The 21683-nt window shown below is 66.7% G+C and overlaps 2 protein-coding genes across 3 annotated transcripts; one reads left to right on the top strand and one right to left on the bottom strand.

Annotated features, from left to right (window-relative positions):
• Positions 1–6706: 6706 nt before the first annotated feature.
• On the bottom strand, positions 6707–15196 carry TAF6 (TATA-box binding protein associated factor 6). The gene is made up of 15 exons (XM_030546957.1): positions 15098–15196; positions 14483–14674; positions 14112–14198; positions 12948–13101; positions 12782–12838; positions 12140–12259; positions 11255–11397; positions 11035–11112; positions 10247–10348; positions 9900–10082; positions 9519–9593; positions 9253–9378; positions 8798–8971; positions 7983–8180; positions 6707–7364 (listed from the first exon to the last, which is right to left on the bottom strand). Exons 2-15 carry the CDS (start codon positions 14636–14638, stop codon positions 6981–6983), a joined length of 2037 nt encoding a protein of 678 aa, XP_030402817.1. The 5' UTR covers positions 14639–14674; positions 15098–15196; the 3' UTR covers positions 6707–6980.
• A 127-nt stretch (positions 15197–15323) lies between these two features.
• Positions 15324–21631, top strand: CNPY4 (canopy FGF signaling regulator 4). Of its 2 annotated transcripts, XM_030546980.1 has the most exons (7): positions 15324–15874; positions 16604–16730; positions 17660–17756; positions 18265–18387; positions 18894–19011; positions 20626–20728; positions 21439–21631. In XM_030546980.1, the coding sequence occupies exons 1-7, from the start codon at positions 15520–15522 to the stop codon at positions 21524–21526; spliced, it is 1011 nt and encodes a 336-aa protein (XP_030402840.1). In that variant the 5' UTR covers positions 15324–15519; the 3' UTR covers positions 21527–21631. The 2 variants fall into 2 exon arrangements, with proteins under 2 accessions (XP_030402840.1, XP_030402841.1); XM_030546981.1 differs by lacking the exon at positions 21439–21631 and having other exon boundaries at positions 15328–15874; positions 20626–21020.
• The last annotated feature ends 52 nt before the right edge of the window (positions 21632–21683 follow it).

Raw genomic sequence — 21683 nt, 5'->3', positions numbered from 1 at the left:
ATGCACGCCCGGCCCCGTGCAAAGCTCTCGCACAGCCTGTGCCAGGCACGCCAGTCCCGGGTCACCAGGGTCACGCCTGCCTCGTCCCAGCTGGTGTGCCCAGCTCCTGGTGAAGGCGTGGGAACAGAGACTCCCCCACACACAGCTGAGCTCTGGCAACACCCCACACGTGGCGGTCAGAGTCCGCAGTTGGGAGAGGTGACGTTCTTTATGTTTTCTCTGAATACTGTGTGGGTGCCTCAGTTTCCCCATATGCATTTCTTAAGTATCTAGGTGTGGGGGATAAGGGGGTGTGATTGTTGCAGAGCCCTAGAGGGCCCATGTCTCCCCCACCCCGCAGCCCAGGACACTTCCCCCCCTACACACTTCACAAAAGCCCCTGTTTTCAGTCATGTTTTTTTAACTGAACTGGCATGTGGGGGGTCCAGAGTCAGCAGCCAAGCGCAGTGCATTGTGGGCCAGCCAAGCCCAGTGCATGGTGGGATGGTGCGTGGGGGTGAGAGTGCACAGCTGTGCGAGTGCACACCCATGGGCATGTCTGCCTCACGCCATTCGCAGGGCAGTGCACAGCCGTGCACGTGTGTCAGTGCACACGCGTTTCAGAACCGCAGGGCTGGAGGCCAGAAGGAACCACTCGACCCACCTTCGTTACTGACGACCCGGAAGAAAACGATCTCGAACGCTCTGGGTCAGCGTCCTAACCCACGAAGCCCAAGATGGGAGGGAGTTGGTGTCTGCTGCAGACACTAGGAACAGGATGACCGGCTCCGTAACCATCTATCTACGAGGTGTGGGGGGGAACTGCCGAATCACGGGGGTTGCAAGTTGAGCATCATATTCTGGAGGTCTCGAGCTGCCCTTGAGATGACAATTTCCTAGCTCAAAAAGCGTCACAGTCGAAACGGGGCAAATCCTCGATTAGACCCTGTCTTGGCAGAGAGAGACGCTGAGCACAGAACTAAAAATGAATGGTCACTTTAGGTACCATAATCACAGCTTTATCACATTGCTAACGTGCAAAGTCCCAACCTGCACTAGATCTGCTGGACGCTTTACAAGAGAGCGTTTCACAAAGCAGAAGGCATTTCTGCCTGACCTCAGCTGGGAGGAAGAATTTAATTAGAAAAAAGTGAATGCAGCAAAGAATCCTGTGGCACCTTATAGACTAACAGACGTTTTGGAGCATGAGCTTTCATGGGTGAATACCCACTTCCTCAGATGCATGTATTCACCCACAAAAGCTCATGCTCCAAAACGTCTGTTAGTCTATAAGGTGCCACAGGATTCTTTGCTGCTTTTACAGATCCAGACTAACACGGCTACCCTCTGATACATAAAAAAGTGAATGATACTCAGAAAGCCACATTTCCACCATCGAAAGGAAGAAGTGCATATTGGTTAGAAAAACAACCTGGTTTAGAGGGGGAAGTGAAGGCAGCTAGAAAAAAGTAAAAATAAATAATTGGAAGAGAGGGCAAGTTGGCTGTAATGAAAATGGATCCGAAGCTAGAGATTGTAGAAAATTGATAAGGGAAGCGAAGGGACACCAGGAGAAATCTGTGACCGGCAGAGTTAAGGACAAAGAAAAGTGTTTTTAAAGGCACATTAGGAACAAAAAGAAATTCTGACAATGGTATTGGTTCATTACAGGAGGGACACAGTAGAATTATCATCAGTAATAATACAGACGGCAGAAGTGTTTACTAATTATCTCTGTTCTGTATTTGAGGTTGCTGTCGTCACGTCACATGATCACTTCATTCATATTGATTCTAGTCAGGCTTTTGTCGAGTCCCACACGCCAGGCTCGTAAGCAAACCAGGGAAATGTGCTCCAGATGCAGTTCCAAAGAGTCGTCGTGAAAGGTTTGTGGTGGAACTGGGAGGGCGATTCTACTGGGGTCCCACAGGGGCCAGTCCTGGGTCTGTTCGGTATCCTCATTAAGGACTCGGCTAAAGGACTGGAGAGGATGCTCCTAAAAGCGGCAGAAGCTGGGCGGGGTCGCAAGCACTGGGTCGTTCTAGGCCTGTCGGCCCGATACCTTCCCAGGCAAGAGAACGGAGCGGCCGATACAGGATTCAACTGCTAACGAATTAAGCAGGATATTATAATTAGGGCCAGTCCCCGCGGCTGTATGGAGAACTGATCGTGTCCAGCCAAGGCGCGCTCTGCTTGTGCGGCGAGCACGGGTGCGGCTGGCGAAGGTCGCAGGGCAGCTGTGACAGCCTTAGGCGTCAGCGGGACTAACGCGCGGCGTGCCAAACGAACCCGGCCCACGTCCTGTGGCTGAGAAGCGGACCCCCGGCCAAGCCTCCCCGTGGGAGGGTGAACGGGATCCGGCGTGGCCCAGGCCCGGCAGACAACCTCAGCTCACCCCCTCCATCGAGTTTGCAGAACACCCAGAAATTGGAGAGGAATTCAATCACGTCAGACGACCCACGGCAGCCCCCCGGAGCTCTCATGTGGCCACGGGCAGAGACCGAGGGGCCCCCGGCGCCCTGGGGGCGAGACGGGCCCAGAGAATCTAGCAATGCCCTGCCCCACGGATTACTGAGCTGGGGGGGGGGGGAAATCCCTTCCCTGCCCCCCACCCGGTGTCCCAGCTCGTGCGAGCCGGCTGGACGGAGCGTGAATGCACGAGGGGTGTGGGGGGAGTAAGCCCTACAGCCAGGGGCTGCACTTCCCTCTTTCCTGCACCCCCAACCCCTCTCGGGGGGGGGGGTTTCAGCCCCAAGGGGAAGGACCCTCCCTGCCCCCCCAACAACCAGAGAGTGGGGCAAGGCTGGGCCCACCCGGCAGCCAATCACCTCTCTCCCCATGCGCCAGCCCTCCATGACATCACAGCTCAGTCCTCTATGACATCACTGTAGGGTGGGAAGTTGAGGGGGGAGCAGAGCCAGCAACACACCCCTCCCCCAGCAGGTGGGGGGGGGGCGGCTAACCCCCCCCCAGCCCTTGACCCCAGACCCCTCTAATACCTCATCCCTGCCCCCTCCAAGGGCCCCGCCCCCCACCCTTGGGAGTGGGGGTCCCTGTGCTGTCCCCCTGCCCGGGCCCCAGCCTCCCTTTCCCGCTCCACTATGAGGTCACAGGCCGTGGGTGCTGCCTCACAGCAGGACCCCCCCAGCCATGGGGCTGCCCCCCAGGACAGAAGCTGCTGCCGGCCATGCCCTGCGACTCCTGCCAGCGCCTGGGCGACGCCATGCTGGGGGTCCTGGGCCTGCTGGTGCTGCTGTGTGTGGGGCTGAACACGACCAGGCTGGTGAGAGCCTGGGGGCCGGCCCCATGGACCTGCCCCCCAGCCAGTTACCCCCCAGCAGGGCGCCCTCCCGCCCTGCACTCAGAAATACCCTCATGGGGGGACACCGGGCTGGGGGAGCCAGTGAGTCTGCAGGGGGATACTGGGTTGAGGGGAGACATCTGGAGGGGGTGGGCTGAGGGGGGCAGGACATGGGCTGGGTCTGAGAGTGGGGGACACCAGGCTGGGTCTGAAGGGACCGGGGGGTCTGATCCATTTTCCTCCCCTCCAGCTCTGGCTGCACCTGACACCCCTTGTCCAGCATCTGCTCCACTTCTGTCCCCCAAAATGTGAGTCAAGTGCAGAGTCAGGGCAGAGCCCCCCCAACCCCAGCGTCCTCTGGAGCAGGCCCCCCCTTCTCCCAGCGTCCTCTGGGGCAGAGCCCCCCTAACCCCAGCATCCCCCAGGGCAGGAACCCCTCTCTCCCAGCCGCCTGTGGGGCAGGGGCCCCATTCCCCCAGCGTCCTCCGGGGCAGAGCCCCCCTAACCCCAGCGTCCCCCAGGGCAGGAACCCCTCTCTCCCAGCCTCCTGCGGGGCTGGGGCCCCCTTCCTCCAGCATCCTCCAGGGCAGAGCCCCCCTAACCCCAGCGTCCCCCAGCGTCGGAACCCCTCTCTCCTAGCCTCCTGCAGGGCAGGGACCCCCCAACCCCAGCGTCCCCCAGCGCAGGAACCCCTCTCTCCCAGCCTCCTGTGGGGCGGGGGCCCGCCAACCCCAGCATCCCCCAGTGCAGGAACCCCTCTCTCCCAGCCTCCTATGGGGCGCTGGCCCCCTTCGCCCAGCGTCCTCCGGGGCAGAGCCCCCCTAACCCCAGCGTCCCCCAGCACAGGAACCCCTCTCTCCCAGCCTCCTGTGGGGCAGGGGCCACCAACCCCAGCGTCCCCCAGCACAGGAACCCCTCTCTCCCAGTCCCCTGCAGGGCACTGGCCCCCTTCCACCAGCGTCCTCCGGGGCAGAAGCCCACTCATCCAGCATCTGGGGCACCCCCCCATCCCCCCCACTAGCATCCTCCATGGCAGGACCCCATTTGTCCCAGAATCCTCTAGGGCAGAGACCCCCCCCCTTCCCCCAGCATCCTCCAGGACTGTGGGGGGACACTCTGCTCCCACAATGCCCTGGGGCAGGGGAGGACCGGGGGGCCCACGACCTCAGGCTGGTGTGGGGCTGACACTCCCTTTCTCTCCCCCTCTAGTGGATGCTCTGAGCAGACCAGCTGCCTCCCCGGCCAGGCCCCACAGCCCTCCAGCAGTGCCAGGAGCTTGGGGGGCCTCCAGCCCCACGGAGGCCGGCCGAAGACCCCGCCCAGGGGCCCATCTCAGATCCAAATGCCCCCCGGCCAGTGCCCCCCCCAGCCTGAAGATGGAGGAGCCCTGGGCACGTCCTGGAGCCCACCCGGCTGTGCCCCACAACCTGGGGGGCCACCCGGCCCCACGCCCCGCCCACCGTGCCCACATCTATGTGAGCCCTGGCTGGAGCCTGCTGCCCCCCAGCCCAGGCGGGGTCACCTCCGAGGGCTGGCAGGGGGACTCCACTGGGGAGGGAGCCTCCATGTGCCCCCCCAGCCCCTCCTTCGCTTGCTGGAACCGGGAGGGCTCGGGGGTCCTGCGCTAGGCCCCCCCACGGGGGATAATAAACTGCAGAGCGTGGAGCAGCTGGGGGTGACTCTCTGACCCCCCAATTCCAGCCCCACAGCTCCCCCTCCAGGGGCAACTGGGGGGAGGAATGGGGGGCTGGCCCTGGCCCCTGTGAGCCTGGGGGCCCCCCCCCAGCCCATGGTGATGGCTGAGGGACCCCCATCAGGGGAGATCTAAGGGGGTGCAGGGCTGACCAGTGTGGGGGAGAAGCTCCCCTGCCCCCATTCCCAGCCCGCTACCTTCAGCCCCAGCAGCTGCTCAGCTCCCCTGTGACGGGCTCTGCCCCCACTCTGGCACTGGGCCAATATGGGACTGTGCCCCATGGCCCCAGGGAGAAGGCAGAGAAACACCCTGTCCCTCTCCCCACCCAAGTGGGGGGATGGGGGGCCAGGACGCCTGGGTTCCCCGGAGGCAGAGCTGGGCCCCGCACGCAGGGGGATGGGGGGCCAGTACTCTGGGGTTCCCCGGAGGCACAGACAGGCCCCGCGCAAGCCAGCAGATGAGGGGCCAGGACTCCGGGGTTCCCCGGAGGCAGAGCTGGGCCCCGCACGCAGGGGGACGGGGGCCAGGACTCCGGGGTTCCCCAGAGGCAGAGCTGGGCCCCGCACGCAGGGGGACGGGGGCCAGGACTCCGGGGTTCCCCGGAGGCAGAGCTGGGCCCAGCACGCAGGCGGACGGGGGGCCAGGACTCCGGGGTTCCCCAGAGGCAGAGCTGGGCCCCGCACGCAGGGGGACGGGGGGCCAGGACTCCGGGGTGCCCCGGAGGCAGAGCTGGGCCCCGCACGCAGGGGGACGGGGGCCAGGACTCCGGGGTTCCCCAGAGGCAGAGCTGGGCCCCGCACGCAGGGGGACGGGGGCCAGGACTCTGGGGTTCCCCGGAGGCAGAGCTGGGCCCCGCACGCAGGCGGACGGGGGGCCAGGACTCCGGGGTTCCCCAGAGGCAGAGCTGGGCCCCGCACGCAGGGGGACAGGGGGCCAGGACTCCGGGGTTCCCCAGAGGCAGAGCTGGGCCCCGCACGCAGGGGGACGGGGGCCAGGACTCCGGGGTTCCCCGGAGGCAGAGCTGGGCCCCGCAGGCAGGGGGACGGGGGGCCAGGACTCCGGGGTTCCCCGGAGGCAGAGCTGGGCCCCACAGGCAGGGGGACGGGGGGCCAGGACTCCGGGGTTCCCCAGAGGCAGAGCTGGGCCCCGCACGCAGGGGGACGGGGGGCCAGGACTCCGGGGTTCCCCAGAGGCAGAGCTGGGCCCCGCAGGCGGGGAGACGGGGGGCCAGGACTCCGGGGTTCCTCAGAGGCAGAGCTGGGCCCCGCAGGCAGGGGAACGGGGGGCCAGGACTCCGGGGTTCCCCAGAGGCAGAGCTGGGCCCCGCAGGCGGGGGGACGGGGGGCCAGGACTCCGGGGTTCCCCAGAGGCAGAGCTGGGCCCCGCAGGCGGGGGGACGGGGGGCCAGGACTCCGGGGTTCCCCAGAGGCAGAACTGGGCCCCGCACGGAGGGGGACGGGGGGCCAGGACTCCGGGGTTCCCCGGAGGCAGAGCTGGGCCCCGCACGCAGGGGGACAGGACTCCAGGGTTCCCCAGAGGCAGAGCTGGGCCCCGCAGGCAGGGGGACGGGGGGCCAGGACTCCGGGGTTCCCCGGAGGCAGAGCTGGGCCCCGCATGCAGGGGGACGGGGGGCCAGGACTCCGGGGCTCCCCAGAGGCAGAGCTGGGCCCCGCACGCAGGGGGACGGGGGGCCAGGACTCCGGGGTTCCCCAGAGGCAGACAGGCAGCAGAGATGAAGGCAGGGCTGGTTTATTGGGAGTTAGCACACGGTATTCACAGCTATGTACACGGGGGGGGGCAGCCCCCTTGTCACCCCCCCACTCCAGCCAGGCGGGCACTGCAGGTGAGCGTGGATCTGTTAGCCTCTGGCGCCCCCCGCTGGCCTTTGCTGCCAGTGCAGCCACCCCGCACACGCCGGGGGGGGGGGCCTGGGCTCAGATCCCCCCCATCACCGACCCCAGCCTCGGGGGCACCATGGGGGAAGGGGGGGGGTCGCTGTGGCCAGGGTCACTGGGAGGGCTGGGGCGACCCGGCCACGCCCCCCTGTGCCCCGTTGGCCTTGCCAAAGGGGCTGGGGGTGCCCGGGGGGGCTTGGGGGCTGTCGCCGGGCTCCTGCTTGATGGTGGGGGTGCCGGCGGGGGCCAGGCCGGGCAGCGCCAGGCCCGGCGGGGCCGAGGGGGAGAGCTGGGCCCCGGGGGGCCCCCCCGCTTTGCCCCCCTCGCCCGGGGGCGGCAGCGAGACCACGATGTACTTCTGCAGGTTGCCCGTCACCGTGGCGCTGGGCGCCGTCTGGGCCGTGGAGACCAGCTTCACCACAGGCTGCACCCCGGCCGCCGTGGTGCTGATGGGGGAGCTGGCCGTGCCCAGCGGGCTGCTGCTGAAGGTGATCACCTGCCAACGACAGACACGGGGTCAGCCGAGGGACAGACCCCCCCACGCCAGCCTGCCCCCCAGGACCCACCCAAGGCAGCATGGGGGAGCCCTGCCCTCCCCCCATACCAGCCTACGCCCCAGGGACCACTCAGGGCACCATGGGGGAGCCCTGTGCCCCCCATGCCAGCCTTCCCCCCAGGCCAGTACGAGGGAGCCCCCACCACGCCAGCCTGCCCCCCAGGATCCACCCGGGCAGCATGGGGGAACCTTCCCCCCAGGGCAGCATGGACGAGCCCTGCCTTCCCTCGAGCCGCGCCTCCCTCCAGGACCCACCCAGGGTAGGGGGAGCCTGGCCCTCCCCCCACCCCCCATGCCAACCTGCCCCCCAGGCCAGGGATCTGATAGGCTGAACACCAGGCAGCTCCGAGAGGGGGGATCCAGAGGGGCAGATGTGGGGGCCGAGGGGCAGCGCAGGCTGGAAAGGCGGCTCTGCGATGACCCTGCCCAACACCCTGGATGGGGGGCTGTGGCTGGGTGGCCAAGCCAGGCTGCGGAGTGGGGAAACTGAGGCAGGGGTGGCGCAGGCCCGCGGCTGACCATGGCGCTGGAGCAAAAACGTCCCCCCCAGCCCCGTACCTGCTGGGAGGCACTGCTGCCGGAGGTGGAGGACATGACAATGTACTTGGTGGGGGGCGGGGAGGGCTGGGTGGGGGTGGAGGGGCGGCCGGACACCAGGGTCTGCACGGGCAGCGTGATGGAGCTGGGCACTTTGATGATGCTCGGGGCCCGTGGGGGACCCTGGGGGGCCTGGGACAGAGTCAGCGTCGGGCGGGGCTGCCGGGGGGGAGAAAGAGACGTGGTCAGACAAACCCACCCCAGTACCCTCCCCGTGCCCCTCTCACCCGCCCCCAAGTACAGGCCTCGGCCCCACAGCCTTCTCCCTCGCAGTGCCCATGGGAACCCCCCTCCTCCTGCCCCTCCACAACCCCCCACATGGCCTCTCAGCAGCCTGCCCTATAGGTTCCTCCCAACTGACCTCTGCTGCCCTCCACCTGGATCCCCAACTCAGAATCAGTTCCCTGCCCCCCATGACATCTTTTGTCCCCCCCAGCTCCAGTTCCAGCCCGTGCCTTGTCCCTCGTGAGCCTGCTGCCCCCACCACACCCAGGTACTCACCCCAGAGCCAGCCGCCCGCCTACCCCTCCCCACTGACCTCTCTCCCCCTCCACCTGGATCCCCACCCCAGAATCAGCTCTCTGGCCCCAGGCACCCCAGAATCAGCTCCCTGCCCCCCATGACATCCTCTGCCCCACCCGGATCGTTCCCTGCCCCCAGGCTCCCGGTTCCAGCCCGTGCCTTGTCCCCCCCGCCACAGCCAGGTACCCACCCCAGAGCCAGCCGCCCACCCGCCCGTCCCTCCCCAGAGCGAGGAGCCGCCCACCCCCCCGTACCTGGGTGATGGTGAGGGTGGTGCGGTTGACCTGCTGGGCTTGCATCGCGGCCTGCGCCCGGGCTTTCACCACGTGGGTGCACAGCAGGGAGCCCAGGGAGCCGAAGTCGGCCTTGTACGAGTCCTGGTTGTCGGGCGGCGGGCGGATCTTGGCCAGCACCGGGGCACAGTGCTTCTGCGGGGTGGGCGGAGGGGAGAGGTGAGCAGGAACCTGGCAGGTCAGGAGGGAGGCGGGGGAGGAGAGGTGCAGAGTGGGAGGGGCCCAGGAGAATGGGGCGGAGCCCCAGGCTGTGGGATGGACCACAAAGGGGCGGAGTCTCATGGACTAGGTGGGACTAAAGAGAAAGGAACAGGGAGTAGGAGGAGCCCCAGGGGATACTAAATTGCAGCCCCAAATACAGAGCCCCCAGGCCACGCCCCCCACTCCAGGCCACACCCCCCGACACCAGCACTCACCAGCAGCAGACTCTGGACATGGTCGGCCCCAATCTTGTCGATGTTGCTGACAACCGGCCCCTCCACGATGGCGCGCACCCGCTCGCCCTCCACCTGCAGCCGCGGCAGGATCAGGGTCTTGATCACCTGGGAAGAGGAACTGTCAGCCGGGAGGCCACCCCAACACCCGCCCCTCCCAGCATGCCCCAGGGTCTGTCCCCTCTACCGCCACCCTCAGCAGGCCCCGGGAGCCCCCTTCTCCCTCGCGGGCCTGGGGTCTCACTCACGTCGTGACCCAGCTCGGCCAGCCCAGCGATGGAGCCGTACCGCGTGGTCCAGGGCGTCTTCTCGTCCACCCAGCTCTGCGGGGACAAAGGCGGGCTGAGTCCTGCATCCCCAGCCCCGCCCGCTCTCCCCAGGCCCCGCCCACCTTGGTGATGCAGGACCGGATGGTGGTGGTGCTAGGCCCCGCCCCCTCCCCAGGCCCCGCCCACCTTGGTGATGCAGGACCGGATGGTGGTGGTGCTAGGCCCCGCCCCTGTTGTTGGTGGTGGTGCTAGGCCCCGCCCCTCCCCCAGGCCCCGCCCACCTTGGTGAAGGTCTTGGTGATGCAGGACTGGATGTTGGTGGTGGTGCTAGGCCCCGCCCCTCTCCCAGGCCCCGCCCACCTTGGTGAAGGTCTTGGTGATGCGGGACTGGATGTTGTTGGTGGTGGTGCTGAAGTTCTTACAGATCTGGGCGATGAGGCGGGCGGCGAAGTCCCGCAGGGCCCAGTGATTGTCCACGTCCGGCCGCAGGCAGAGCTGCCGGCTCACAATACAGGTCATCACGGCCGGGATCAGCTCGTGCAGCTGCGGGGGGCAGGGGAGAGGGGTTAGCCGCTGCCAGGACCCAGGTCCCGTCACCTCCCGCTGCCCAGCAGGGCCACAGAGAGCACAGAACCCAGGAGTCCCGGCTCCCAGCCCCGCCCCCCAAAGACCTGAGCCAGGACCCTGGTGTCCGGGCAGCCACTCACATATTTCTCCAGGTACAGGGTGGGGTTGTCCATCAGCGCCTTCACCATCCGCATCAGGTAGATGAGCAGCGCCAGGTTATTCTGCACCACGTTCACACGCACCTGGAGGGAGACCTGGTCAGGGGGGTGGCGCTGGGGGGCTGGCCCAGCTCCCCACCTCCCCAAGGGGCCCTCCAGACTACAGGGGGAGTCACAGCCTGGGGGGCTCAGCCCAGCTCCCCACCCCTCCACAGGTGCCCCCCCCAAAGCCTACAGGGGAGACAGACCAGGGGATCACAGCCTGGGGGCTCAGCACACCCCCCAACAGGGTCCCCCCAAGCCTAGAGAGGACAGACGGGGGTCAGGGATCACACCTGTGGGGCTCAGCCCAGCTCCCAACACCTTCCATGGGTTCCCCCCAGCCTAGAGGGGACAGACAGGGGTCAATCACACCTGGAGGGCTCAGTCCAGGTCCCCACCCCACCACGTGTCCCCCCCCAACCTAGAGGGGACAGACGGGGGTCAGGGATCACACCTGGGGGGCTCAGCCCAGCTCCCAACACCCCACATGGGTCCCCCCCAACCTAGAGGGGACAGAAAGGGTCAGGGATCGCACCTGGAGGGCTCAGTCCAGCTCCCCACCCCACCACGTGTCCCCCCCCCAACCTAGAGGGGACAGACGGGGGTCAGGGATCACACCTGGGGGGCTTGTCCCAGCTCCCAACCCCCTCCATGCCCCCTCAACCTAGAGAGGACAGACGGGGGTCAGGGATCACATCTGAGGGGGGCTCGGCCCAGCCCCCCCTTACCCCTTCGGAGATGAAGGTGCTGAAACGAGGTAACATCTGGTAGAGCCCGGGGTCAGTGGCGATGCTCTGCAGGGCCTCCTGGGGGAGGCAGAGAGAGGAGGCCCGTCAGCGCTGGGGGGCCCGGGGATGGGGGCCCTGTCGCACACAGGAAGGGTGCATCCAGGCTCTGTGGGGGGACAGGCCAGCAGGAACCCCTAGGGGGGCAGGGGGAGGCACTCACGGCTCTCTTGGCCTCGCAGGAGCCCACGCAGGCCTCGGTGATTTCCTTGTAGTACAGCTGCTGCTCCACCGACAGCTCGTGGATACTGCGCGGCTTCAGCTTCAGCGGGGCCCCCTCCAGCACGGGGGCCTTCTTCTCCTTCCCTGGGGGGGCAAGGTGTGAGCAGAGCCCCGCCCCTGGGACATAGCCCTGCCCCCTCCAGCATGGGGGCCTTCTTCTCCTTCCCTGGGGGGCCAGGGTGTGAGCAGAGCCCCGCCCCTTCCTGCTAGCCCCGCCCCTGGGACATAGCCCTGCCCACTCGAGCACGGGGGCCTTCTTCTCCTTCCCTGGGGGGCCAGGGTGTGAGCAGAGCCCCGCCCCTTCCCACTACCCCCGCCCCCTCCAGCATGGGGGCCCGCCTTCTCCTTCCCTGGGGGGCAGGGTGTGAGCAGAGCCCCGCTCCCCGGGACACATCCCCGCCCCCTCCAGCATGGGGGGCTGCCTTCTCCTTCCTAGGGGGGGCAGGTGTGAGCAGAGCCCCACCTCTTCTCAGTAGCCCTGCCCCCGGGACACAGTCCCGCCCCCTCCAGCACAGGGGCCTTCTTCTCCTTTCCTGGAGGAGGCAGAGTGTGAGCAGAGCCCTGCCCCCTGGGACATAGCCCCATCCCCTCCAGCACAGGGGTCGTCTTCTTCCCAGGAGGGCGGAGGGTGTGATCAGAGCCCCGCCCCTCCAGTATGGGGGGTGGTGCTTTCTCCTTCCCTGGAGGGGCAGGGGCATTAGACAGTGCAGTCACTCCCCCACTAACGGCTCCCCTCCACATTGACACAGAGCCACCCCCCAGCTCCCACCCTTCCCTCCCCCTGCCAGGCCCCTCCCTCTCCTGGCCCTGCTGCCCCCCCGCCCACCTTTGCCATCCGGGGCGGCTGCGCTCTGCCCCTGGCCCTTCAGGGGGCCGTTCTCCTCCTGCCCGGGCTTTGTGGATTTCAGCGGCTCCGTAGCCTCTGCTTTCTGCTGCTCCTTGGGGGCTGGAGAGAGACATGGAGCCGGGTCACGAGCCAGCCCCTCGCGTGGGCGGCTGTTTGCACAGGGACGCCTCACCCGGTGCTGAGTTGCAGCCACCTCTGGGGCGGCGCAGCCGGTTACACAGGAACCCCTCGCCTGGCGCTGAGATGCAGCCACCTCTGGGGCGAGGCGGATGGTTACACAGGGACCCCTCGTCCGGCGCTGAGTTGCAGCCACCTCTGGGGCGGCGCAGCCGGTTACACAGGAACCCCTCGCCTGGCGCTGAGATGCAGCCACCTCTGGGGCAGGGCACAGGGCTCCACCAAGGGCATTTCTCTGTCAGGAACACACAAACTTTTGAACAGCCGCATTTCGGGGAGCGTGGCGGGCATCACCCGGAAAAGCTCGTCTGTTGTGGTGAGTGGCCGGCCGGCTGGCCAGGCCAAGCTCACAGAAGGAACAGAATGCAGAGGAAGCAGAAGGTCTGGTTCCCCGTGGGGCAGCACAGCGGGCGCTGCGCCCGGACACCTGGATCCACAACTCACCTGGGGGCGGGTTCTCAGGGATGGCGGGCTGAGTGCCTTCAATGCTGAGCCAGTGAGCTGGAAGGAAGCAGAGAGGAGGGTGACAGCTGGCCCAGGGGGAACCCCCCACGTCTTCCCTTCCAGGCACGCTTGCCCCCCGAGTGCCCTCCCCCCGCGGCGCTCCCACCTTTGAGGCAGACGTCCAGCGGGACACGGGGCAGCGGCGTGTTAATGATGTCACTCAGATCCACTTCCTTCTCCTCGTAGAAGTAGAGCTCCCGCCCGCCCCCGCTGGCGTAGCGGAAGGGGATGAACTCCTGGGCGTGGAAGCCATAGAGCGGCTGCGGGGGAGAGGGGAACACAGCTCTAAGACGCGTTCGCGGCGCCACTACGGGCCAGTTTGGCTAAGCAGGGACGAGAGCCGAGCGGTCGCCCGGGCATCCGGCGACAGATGCAGCCAGGTCGGAACACAACTAACAAGCTGTCCTGGTGTCTGATCAATGCAGCTCACCCCCAGTCCTCGCAGGGCTTCCTATCAGCCGCCAGGCAAACACCACCAGTCTGCCAAAGGATGAAACCTCGTCCCACCCCTCTGCCTTCAGGCCCAGAGAAAGTGTTGGCTGGGGCCTCAAGAGGTCCCCCTGCGAAGGCATTTCGGGGTCCCCATATCTGTGCAAGCCCTCAGGCTGCGCCTGGCCCTGATGTCAAACATGGCCTGGCTCCGCGGCTTTCTGTGCCGACTGGAACGGGCCCCGGTACGATACGCACCGGGCCCGTGGGGGAGGCCGACTGGAACGGGCCCCGGTACGATACGCACCGGGCCCGTGGGGGAGGCCGACTGGAACGGGCCCCGGTATGATACGCACTGGGCCCGTGGGGGAGGCCGACTGGAACGGGCCCCGGTACGATACGCACCGGGCCCGTGGGGGAGGCCGACTGGAACGGCCCCCGGTACGACACGTACCGAGCCCGTGGGGAAGGGGTTCGCCAGCCGCCTCCAGGCCCCATTCTCAGGAACAGACGTATCTATACCGGAAATTAACTCCCTGCACGGCACAGGGGTCTCGCCATGGCGACTAGCAGCATGGCGACCCAGAGCTCACAGGCTCCTCTGCTCCAGGAATTCAGGGCCCCCCCGAACAGCCCAAGCGTGTGCCCCACCCAGAAACACCCTGAGCTGCAGGACCCACCCCCTAAGGACAGACACCCAACCCTTAGAGCAAGGGGCCTCCTGGCATGGAGCCCAACCAGCTCACGAGGCCCAGCCCAGACCCTGCCCCGCAGGCACAACACCGCAGGCCCCCTGCCCCACCAGCTTCTCAGCAGCAGGGGGTCTCCCCCACCCCGTTACCTCCACGTTTTTCAGTTTCAAGGCGAAGTCCACGTCGCCCGTGGTCAGCTTGCGGCGTTTGCTCATGTGCATGAACTTCAGGGCATCCTGTGGGGAGACGGGGGAGGGGGTCGGTCTGAGGTGGGGGGCAGGGCAAGCACAGCAGGGGGCGGCCCCTCTTCGCCCCAAGGGCCCCATGGCAGGCGAGGGTGGGAGCAGAGCGGGGGGAGGAGGGCAGGGCCCGGTGGGGGCACTGGGGTTCTCGTAGGGCCGGGATGGGGCCACAGCCTGGGGCGTGGGGGACTCTCTCTGGGGGTGGCTGTAGGTACGGGCAGTGTGTGGCGGGGGGGTTGTGAGGGGCTCCCCCCAGGGCAGAGGCCCCCCCCCCGTACCTGGGCGATCTCCTTGATGCGGTAGCTGACCTCGTCGGCCAGCAGCTGGCAGGTCTCCTCGGGCACCTGGGCGATGCCCACGGCCTCCGCCATCACCTTCATGGACTCGGCCGGCAGCAGCGTGTGGCTCAGCTTCAGCTTCTTCTCCTCCGCCATCCCGGCCCGGCCCGGCCCGAGCGGAGCCGCTGACACCTGGGGGGGGGCGGGGGGCGGCAGGCGGGAGCTGGGCCGGGCTGCGTCTCCCTCGCACCCGGAGCCGGCGGAGCCCCAGGGCCAGGGCGAGGGGCCCCCCCTGATCGCGGCTCCCCGGCCTCCCCCGCGAGCTCCCCCCCGCCCCCCCAGCTCCTCCCCCCCCGCCGGCCTCCCCCTCCCCCCAGCTCCTCCCCCCTCTCCTCCCCCCTCCCCCCAGCTCCTCCCCCCCGCCGGCCTCCCCCTCCCCCCCGCCGGCCCCCCGCCACCCAGCTCCAACCCCCCCCGCCGGCCTCCCCCTCCCCAGCTCCTCCCCCTCCGCTCCTCCCCCCGCCCCCCAGCTCCTCCCCCCCTCCTCCCCTCCCCCAGCTCCAACCCCCCCCGCCGGCCTCCCCCTCCCCCTCCCCCTCCCCCTCCCCCGCTCACCTCTCACTCCGGGTCCCCGCTCTCCGCCGCCGCCATCTTGCTCCCGCCCCGCCCCCTCCCGGTCCTGGCAGATGCCCAGTCCCCGCCCATCGCCCTGAGGCAGCCCCGGGCTCCGCTCACACCGCCGGGCCCGGATCCGACCCCGCACCCGGACCCCCCCAGAGCCCGGCCGCTGCCCGCCCCTCGAGCCCGCGCCCCCGCCGGCCCCTCACTACACTCCTGCCAGGACCCGAGCACCCGAGGGGAGGGGCCAGCGCTGGAGACTGACCGGCGCCTAGACAAAGCACTGCGCAAGCGCGGGATGGGAGGAAGACCGCAATGCGCATGCGTCGATTCAGGCAACGGGGACTGCGCATGCGTACCTCCCGCTTATTCATTCTACTGAGCATGCGCAACATTGGGCTGATGTGACGTTATTACGCATGCGCATGTGGGTCACCCGGCATTTGGCTTACGATGCGCATGCGCAGTGTGGTCCTTTGTTAAAACAGGCGGTGCTACGGGGCTTTTCCCAGCCCAGCCCCCCCCCTGTTGCGCATGCGCTTCCCCCCTCCACGGACCGAGGCGTCTACGCGCATGCGCCGACCGTCCCGGTGCTGAGTGCGCATGCTCAATGCCAGCTCCCCGTTAAAGGACCAGTGCAGCTATTTCCCTGCCGGGGCGGGGGCGCAGCCATGTGGCTCCCCCTGCTGGGGCTGCTGCTGCTCGGGGCGCTGAGGCAGGGGGCGGGGCAAGAGGAGGAGGAGGAGGACGAGAGGCGGCCCACCCCCTGCGAAGGTAAAGGGGGAGGGGCTCTTAAAGGGGCCACGCCCCCTGCCTGGGGCTATAGGGACCGGTCCATATGGGGCTATAGAGACCGGCCCGTATGGGGCTACAGGGGACCTGGGGCAGAGCCTGCAGGGCTGCGCCAGCTAATTGGGACAGGCTGGCTTAGTGCACAGCCTTGAGCTCTCCCCAGATAGTCATATGGGGCTATAGGGACCGGTCCATATGGGGCTATAGAGACCGTCCCGTATGGGGCTACAGGGGACCTGGGGCAGAGCCTGCAGGGCTGCGCCAGCTAATTGGGACAGGCTGGCTTAGTGCACAGCCTTGAGCTCTCCCCAGATAGTCATATGGGGCTATAGAGACCGGCCCGTATGGGGCTACAGGGGACTAGGGGCAGGGCCTGCAGGGCTGCGCCAGCTAATTGGGGCAGCTGGCTTAGTGCACAGCCTTGAGTTCTCCCCAGATAGTCATATGGGGCTATAGAGACCGGTCCATATGGGGCTCTATGGACCAGGGAGGAGCTGCAAGGCCCAGGCAAGGGAAGGGGGCACAGCCGGGCTATGCAAGCCAAGCAGGGTCTGGCTGGGTCAGGGTAGGGTGGGAGAGGTGACCAGGCCGTCCCTATGGGGCCATAGGGGACCAGGGATGGCCCCAGTGGGTGGGCATGGGGCTGTGTGGCCACAGACAGTGGCACATGGGCCAGGCAGCTGGCTGACACCCCCACCCCACCCCCCGCAGTGTGCAAGTACCTGAGCCTGGAGCTGCAGGAGACCCTGGCACAGAGCGGCCGCTCCAAGGAGGTGCTGGAGCTGGGGCAGGTGCTGGACTCGGGAAAGCGGAAAAGACGCATCCAGTACAACACCTCGTGAGTGTGTGCGTGGGGGGGGGGACTGGGGTCCCAGACGCCTGGGTTCTTTCCCCAGCTCTGGGAGAGGAGTAGGGGCTGGTGGATCAGAGCGGTGGGGGCTGGGAGCCAGGACTCCTGGGTTCTCTCCCCAGCTCTGGGAGAGGAGTAGGGGCTGGTGGGTCAGAGCAGGTGGGGCTGGGAGCCTGGACACCTGGGTCCCTGTGATGTGGCCCTCTCAATTCGCTGCTCCCAAAAGCACTGCGCACCCCAGCTGGCCGTTCGCCTCTGACCCCTGCTCTGCACAGGGCGTCTCTCTTTGTCCGCCCTGTAAACGTACCTGAGGTTATTTAACAAGTGGGGATGGGGGGGGGACCCCCGCAGGGAGACGTATTGAAAACCTGCACAGCCTGGAACTGTAACCCGTGTCCTAGAGCCTAGACTGAATTACTCCCCACACACACACACACACACACCGGCCCCCGAGCACTCAGTAGAACTGGGCCCTCGGCGTGTCATGAGTCCCAGAAACCCAATTTTCTTTTTACCCAAAACCCAGAATTTTCTTTTTTTTTGCTAACGTCCAAAAGCAAATCTTATTTTTTTAACCAAACCAAATTTCTATCCAAAATTGTTCAGTTTCTTTTAGACCAAAACCAGGAAAATTTCACCCTTTGCACAAAACCGGTTTGCTTGGGGCGATTTACTAGGGTGGGGAAAATGATGCTGGCTCAAGAGAGGCCCCTCTCGCATCCCCCGCCAGGATCCGGGCCCCAAGCCAGCCAGGATCCGGACCCAGGCCAGGGCCCCAATCCTGGCTCCAGTCCGACCAGCTGCGAGGGGGGGTTTAGACTCAAACCTGACCTCAGCTTTGCAGAACAAAGCGCTTTGTGACAACCCCGATTCAACTCGTCCCCCAGCTCCTCACCCCCCCCCTTCTGTCCTCCTAGGGAAACCCGGCTGGCCGAGGCCCTAGAAACCGTGTGTGAGCGATTCCTGCATTACAGCGTCCATGCCGAGCGCCCGGGCAGCCTGCGGTATGCCAAGGTACGGCGGGGAGCCAGGACTCCTGGGTTCTCTCCCCGGCTCTGGGAGGGGAGTTGGGGCTGGTGGGTCAGAGCAGGGGGGGGGCCGGGAGCCAAGACTCCTGGGTTCTCTCCCCGGCTCTGGGAGGGGAGTGGGGGCTGGTGGTTAGAGCAGGGGGGGCTGGGAGCCAGGACTCCTGGGTTCTCTCCCCGGCTCTGGGAGGGGAGTGGGGGCTGGTGGGTTAGAGCAGGGGGGGCTGGGAGCCAGGACTCCTGGGTTCTCTCCCCGGCTCTGGGAGAGAAGTGGGGGCTGGTGGGTCAGAGCAGGGGGGGCTGGGAGCCAGGACTCCTGGGTTCTCTCCCCGGCTCTGGGAGAGAAGTGGGGGCTGGTGGGTCAGAGCAGGGGGGGCTGGGAGCCAGGACTCCTGGGTTCCCTCTCCGGCGCTGGGAGGGGAGTGGGGGCTGGTGGGTTTGAATGGAGGGAGGGGTTTGGTAGCCCAGGACTCCTGGGTTCTCCTCTCTCCCCACAGGGTCAGAGCCAGACCATGAACACCCTGAAGAACCTGGTGAACAAGGGGGTGAAGGTGGATCTGGGGATCCCCCTGGAGCTCTGGGACGAGCCATCGGTGGAGGTGACGCAGCTGAAGCAGCAGGTGAGAGTGTGGGGTGACGAGTCCGGGGGATGGGGGGCAGTGGGCTCCGCGCGGCGTCAGAACAAGAACTAGCAGCCAGAAGCCGAAACCGGACGAATTCCCCTGAGAAACGAGCGAAGTGAGCTGGGTGAGGCCACGTCCGTCACTGGACCGATGGTGGGTGGGGACGACCAATCCTCAGGAGGCCGCTTCTCAGGGGTGCATCCCAGGCGGGGGGGATCTCCCCCTGCCCCCCATCTCTCACCCCCTGGGGCCAACCCAGCGCTGACCACCCTGCAAGGGCTGGATCGTTCCCAACGCGGGTAAATCAGCCTGGGGCCCGGTTCCGCAGCGCCGGGGGCGTCTCCTTCTCCTGGTGGCTTCCAGGCCGGCCCGGCTCCGCTCTGGGACACGCAGGCGACTGGTTCCCCCCGGGGACCGGGGTCTCTGGGCTGGGCTGTGCGGGCCGGGGGGTTACTGGGGCCTTCTGACCTTCCGCCCCATGGCCGGGTCCCCTCTCCCCACAGTGCGAGACGATGCTGGAGCAGTTCGAGGCCGTGCTGGAGGACTGGTACTTCCACCACCAGGAGACGGCGCTGGGAGCCTTCCTGTGCGAAGGGCACGTGCTGGCGTCGGGGGAGAGAGGTGGGGAAACCACCCCCCTACCTCTGCCCCCAGCCCTGCCGGTGCCCTTCACTCCCGACCCACAGCCCCTGCTAGCCCAGCCCTGCTACCCCGGCCCTGCGTCTCCCAGCCCTGCCGGTGCCCCTCGGCCCTGACCCACAGCCCCTGCTAGCCCGGCCCTGCCGGTGCCCCTCGGCCCTGACCCACAGCCCCTGCTAGCCCGGCCCTGCCGGTGCCCCTCGGCCCTGACCCACAGCCCCTGCTAGCCCAGCCCTGCTACCCCGGCCCTGCGTCTCCCAGCCCTGCCGGTGCCCCTCGGCCCTGACCCACAGCCCCTGCTAGCCCAGCCCTGCCGGTGCCCCTCGGTCCTGACCCACAGCCCCTGCTAGCCCAGCCCTGCTATCCCTGGCCCTGTGTCTCCCAGCCCTGCCGGTGCCCCTCGGCCCTGACCCACAGCCCCTGCTAGCCCGGCCCTGCCGGTGCCCCTCGGCCCTGACCCACAGCCCCCGCCAGCCCAGCCCTGCCGGTGCCCCTCGGCCCTGACCCACAGCCCTGCCATCCCGGCCCTGCCGGTGCCCCTCGGTCCTGACCCACAGCCCCCGCTAGCCCAGCCCTGCCCCCCCCCCCCCGCTCAGCCAGTGCCCCTCACTCCTGACCCGCAGCCCCTGCCAGCCCAGCCCTGGGCTCTCTGAACACACAGGCGATTTTTCTGTTCTGCCTAATCCCCTTCCCCCTGCTGTTGTGTTGGCTGCTGCCCCACCCCAGAGGCAGCTGCCTCCTGTCACAGACTCAGAGATCGTGCCCACTCGTGGCCCCGTGCGGTCCGTGGGGGGTGCCCCTTTCAGTGCGACAGCCCTTCTCGGGGGTCAGGCCCCTCCACCTCCTGGAGCCGCACCTCTCTGAGCCTCAGCACTTCTGTCTCTTGCTGTGGGTCCCCCCAGGGAGTCCCCTCGCTCTGGGCCTCTTCACCCCCAAAGGGGTTGATGCCCCCTGTTCTCTAGACCAGAGCGACTCTCAGCCAGCATAAAACAGGAGGGTTTATTGAGAGTTGAACCCAGCACAGGAAACTCTCCAGGCCTCAGGCCTGGCCTCTCACAGTAACAGCACATCCCAGTCTCCCTGCAGCCAGGGGGGCTCTGCCTGCTCCTCTTCTCCAGCCCCGAGCCCCCCTGCTTCCCAGCTGGGCCTTCGATATCCCCGGCCCCAAGCCCCCTCTGTTTATTGGCTTCTCTCCAGGGAAACAAGGTCGTAAACTGGGTGACCTGGGTCTCCTCTCCTCTCAGCTCCCCTCTGGCTGGTCAGGTCACCGGGGTCCTCTCCCCGCAGCCCATTGTCCCCCACGGGCCAGAACCGGCTGTGACTCCTGAGCTGGGTCTCCGGGTCGTCAGTCGCTGGGGTCTCCATCCTCCAGGCCATCGACTGGGGTCCCAAGTTCCCTCTCCGGTCCTGTGTCCCAACAAACTCCCTCTCCCCTCCCCTCCCTAAACCCATAGCACCCGGGGAAACTGAGTCCCACCCCCTGTGCATGCAACCCCCTGGAAAACACAGAAAACCCCAAGAAACCCCCCACTTCATCACACCTACACAGCCAAGGAGGGGAGGCCCAGGCCTATTAACTGCTCTCTGCCCCCACAGGGTGTCTGAACGAGGTCTGGACAGGGAGGAAGGGTGATGAGGGAGCCCAGGAAGAGGAGGAGGAGGAGGAAGAGACAATGAAACAACCTAGCCCGCCCACCAGGCATGCAGCTCATGTCCCTGGGGAACTCTGAGCCGGCGGGAGGGGGGTTGGTACATTCAGGGGGAAGGACTTTGACACCCCTGGGTGCCTTCTCCACCCTCCCCCCAGGGGCTGGGGGTCCCTGCTGGGGACTGGGGGGGAGGGAGGGATCTGTCTTTTTGGTGCCTTATGCACTGCGGCCTGGGGTGGGGGTGGAATTCCCCCTCCCCCTGCCCCGTTGTTCTGTCCGTGTGTCTGTCCGTCTCTGGTTTTTATACAGAAATGCCGGGTTCTGTGCCACAGTGAAAGGGTTTTTTTGTTGTCGTTGGCTTGTTCCCGTGGGGGGCGGGAGAGCTGGACTGGTGGGGGAGAGCTGCGCTGTGGGGGCAGGGAGAGCTGGGCTGTAGGGGGGGTCGGAGGGCAGGAGGGAGCTGGTCTAAAAGGGGGGCAGGAGGGGGGTTGGGGGTGTGTGACCGGGGTCCTAGTGGCGACCCAGCTATGGTCACTCAATGAGGGTGAACTGCCAAGAACGGGGCAGACAAACCCCAATCGCTGCTGGAGATTCCAGCACTGAGATTCACCAGCCCGCACAGAACGGCTCCTTCGTTACCGCGCTGGTCACTCGGGCATCCAAACGCCGCAGCCCCCGTACAGCGATCCCGCCTCAGGCCCCCAGCCAGGTACCCACGGCAAATATGATGGAAATTTCTGTACTTCCTATTCCATCCTAGAAAAGAACAGCTTCTACCCACCCCGAAGGCTCCGCGGTTAGTGACTAGTCCCGATCGTACCCAAGTACACGCTGCAGCCAGTTCTTAACTGAGATAAACGTTATTAGAAAACAGACGAGAGAGACGCGGGTTGAGAGATGACCATACATGCAGACGAGCGCGCCAGCCAGCGAGGTGCGGATTCACGGCGGAGAGGGGGAGCTGTGCACTTGCAGAGGGCCCCAAAGCTCGTAATCAGAGCCGAA

Source organism: Gopherus evgoodei, unplaced genomic scaffold (assembly GCF_007399415.2).
Source record: "Gopherus evgoodei ecotype Sinaloan lineage unplaced genomic scaffold, rGopEvg1_v1.p scaffold_51_arrow_ctg1, whole genome shotgun sequence".
Lineage (NCBI taxonomy): Eukaryota > Metazoa > Chordata > Testudines > Testudinidae > Gopherus > Gopherus evgoodei.
Note: the sequence above shows the minus strand (reverse complement) of the source record. Positions and strands in the feature narration are given on the sequence as shown.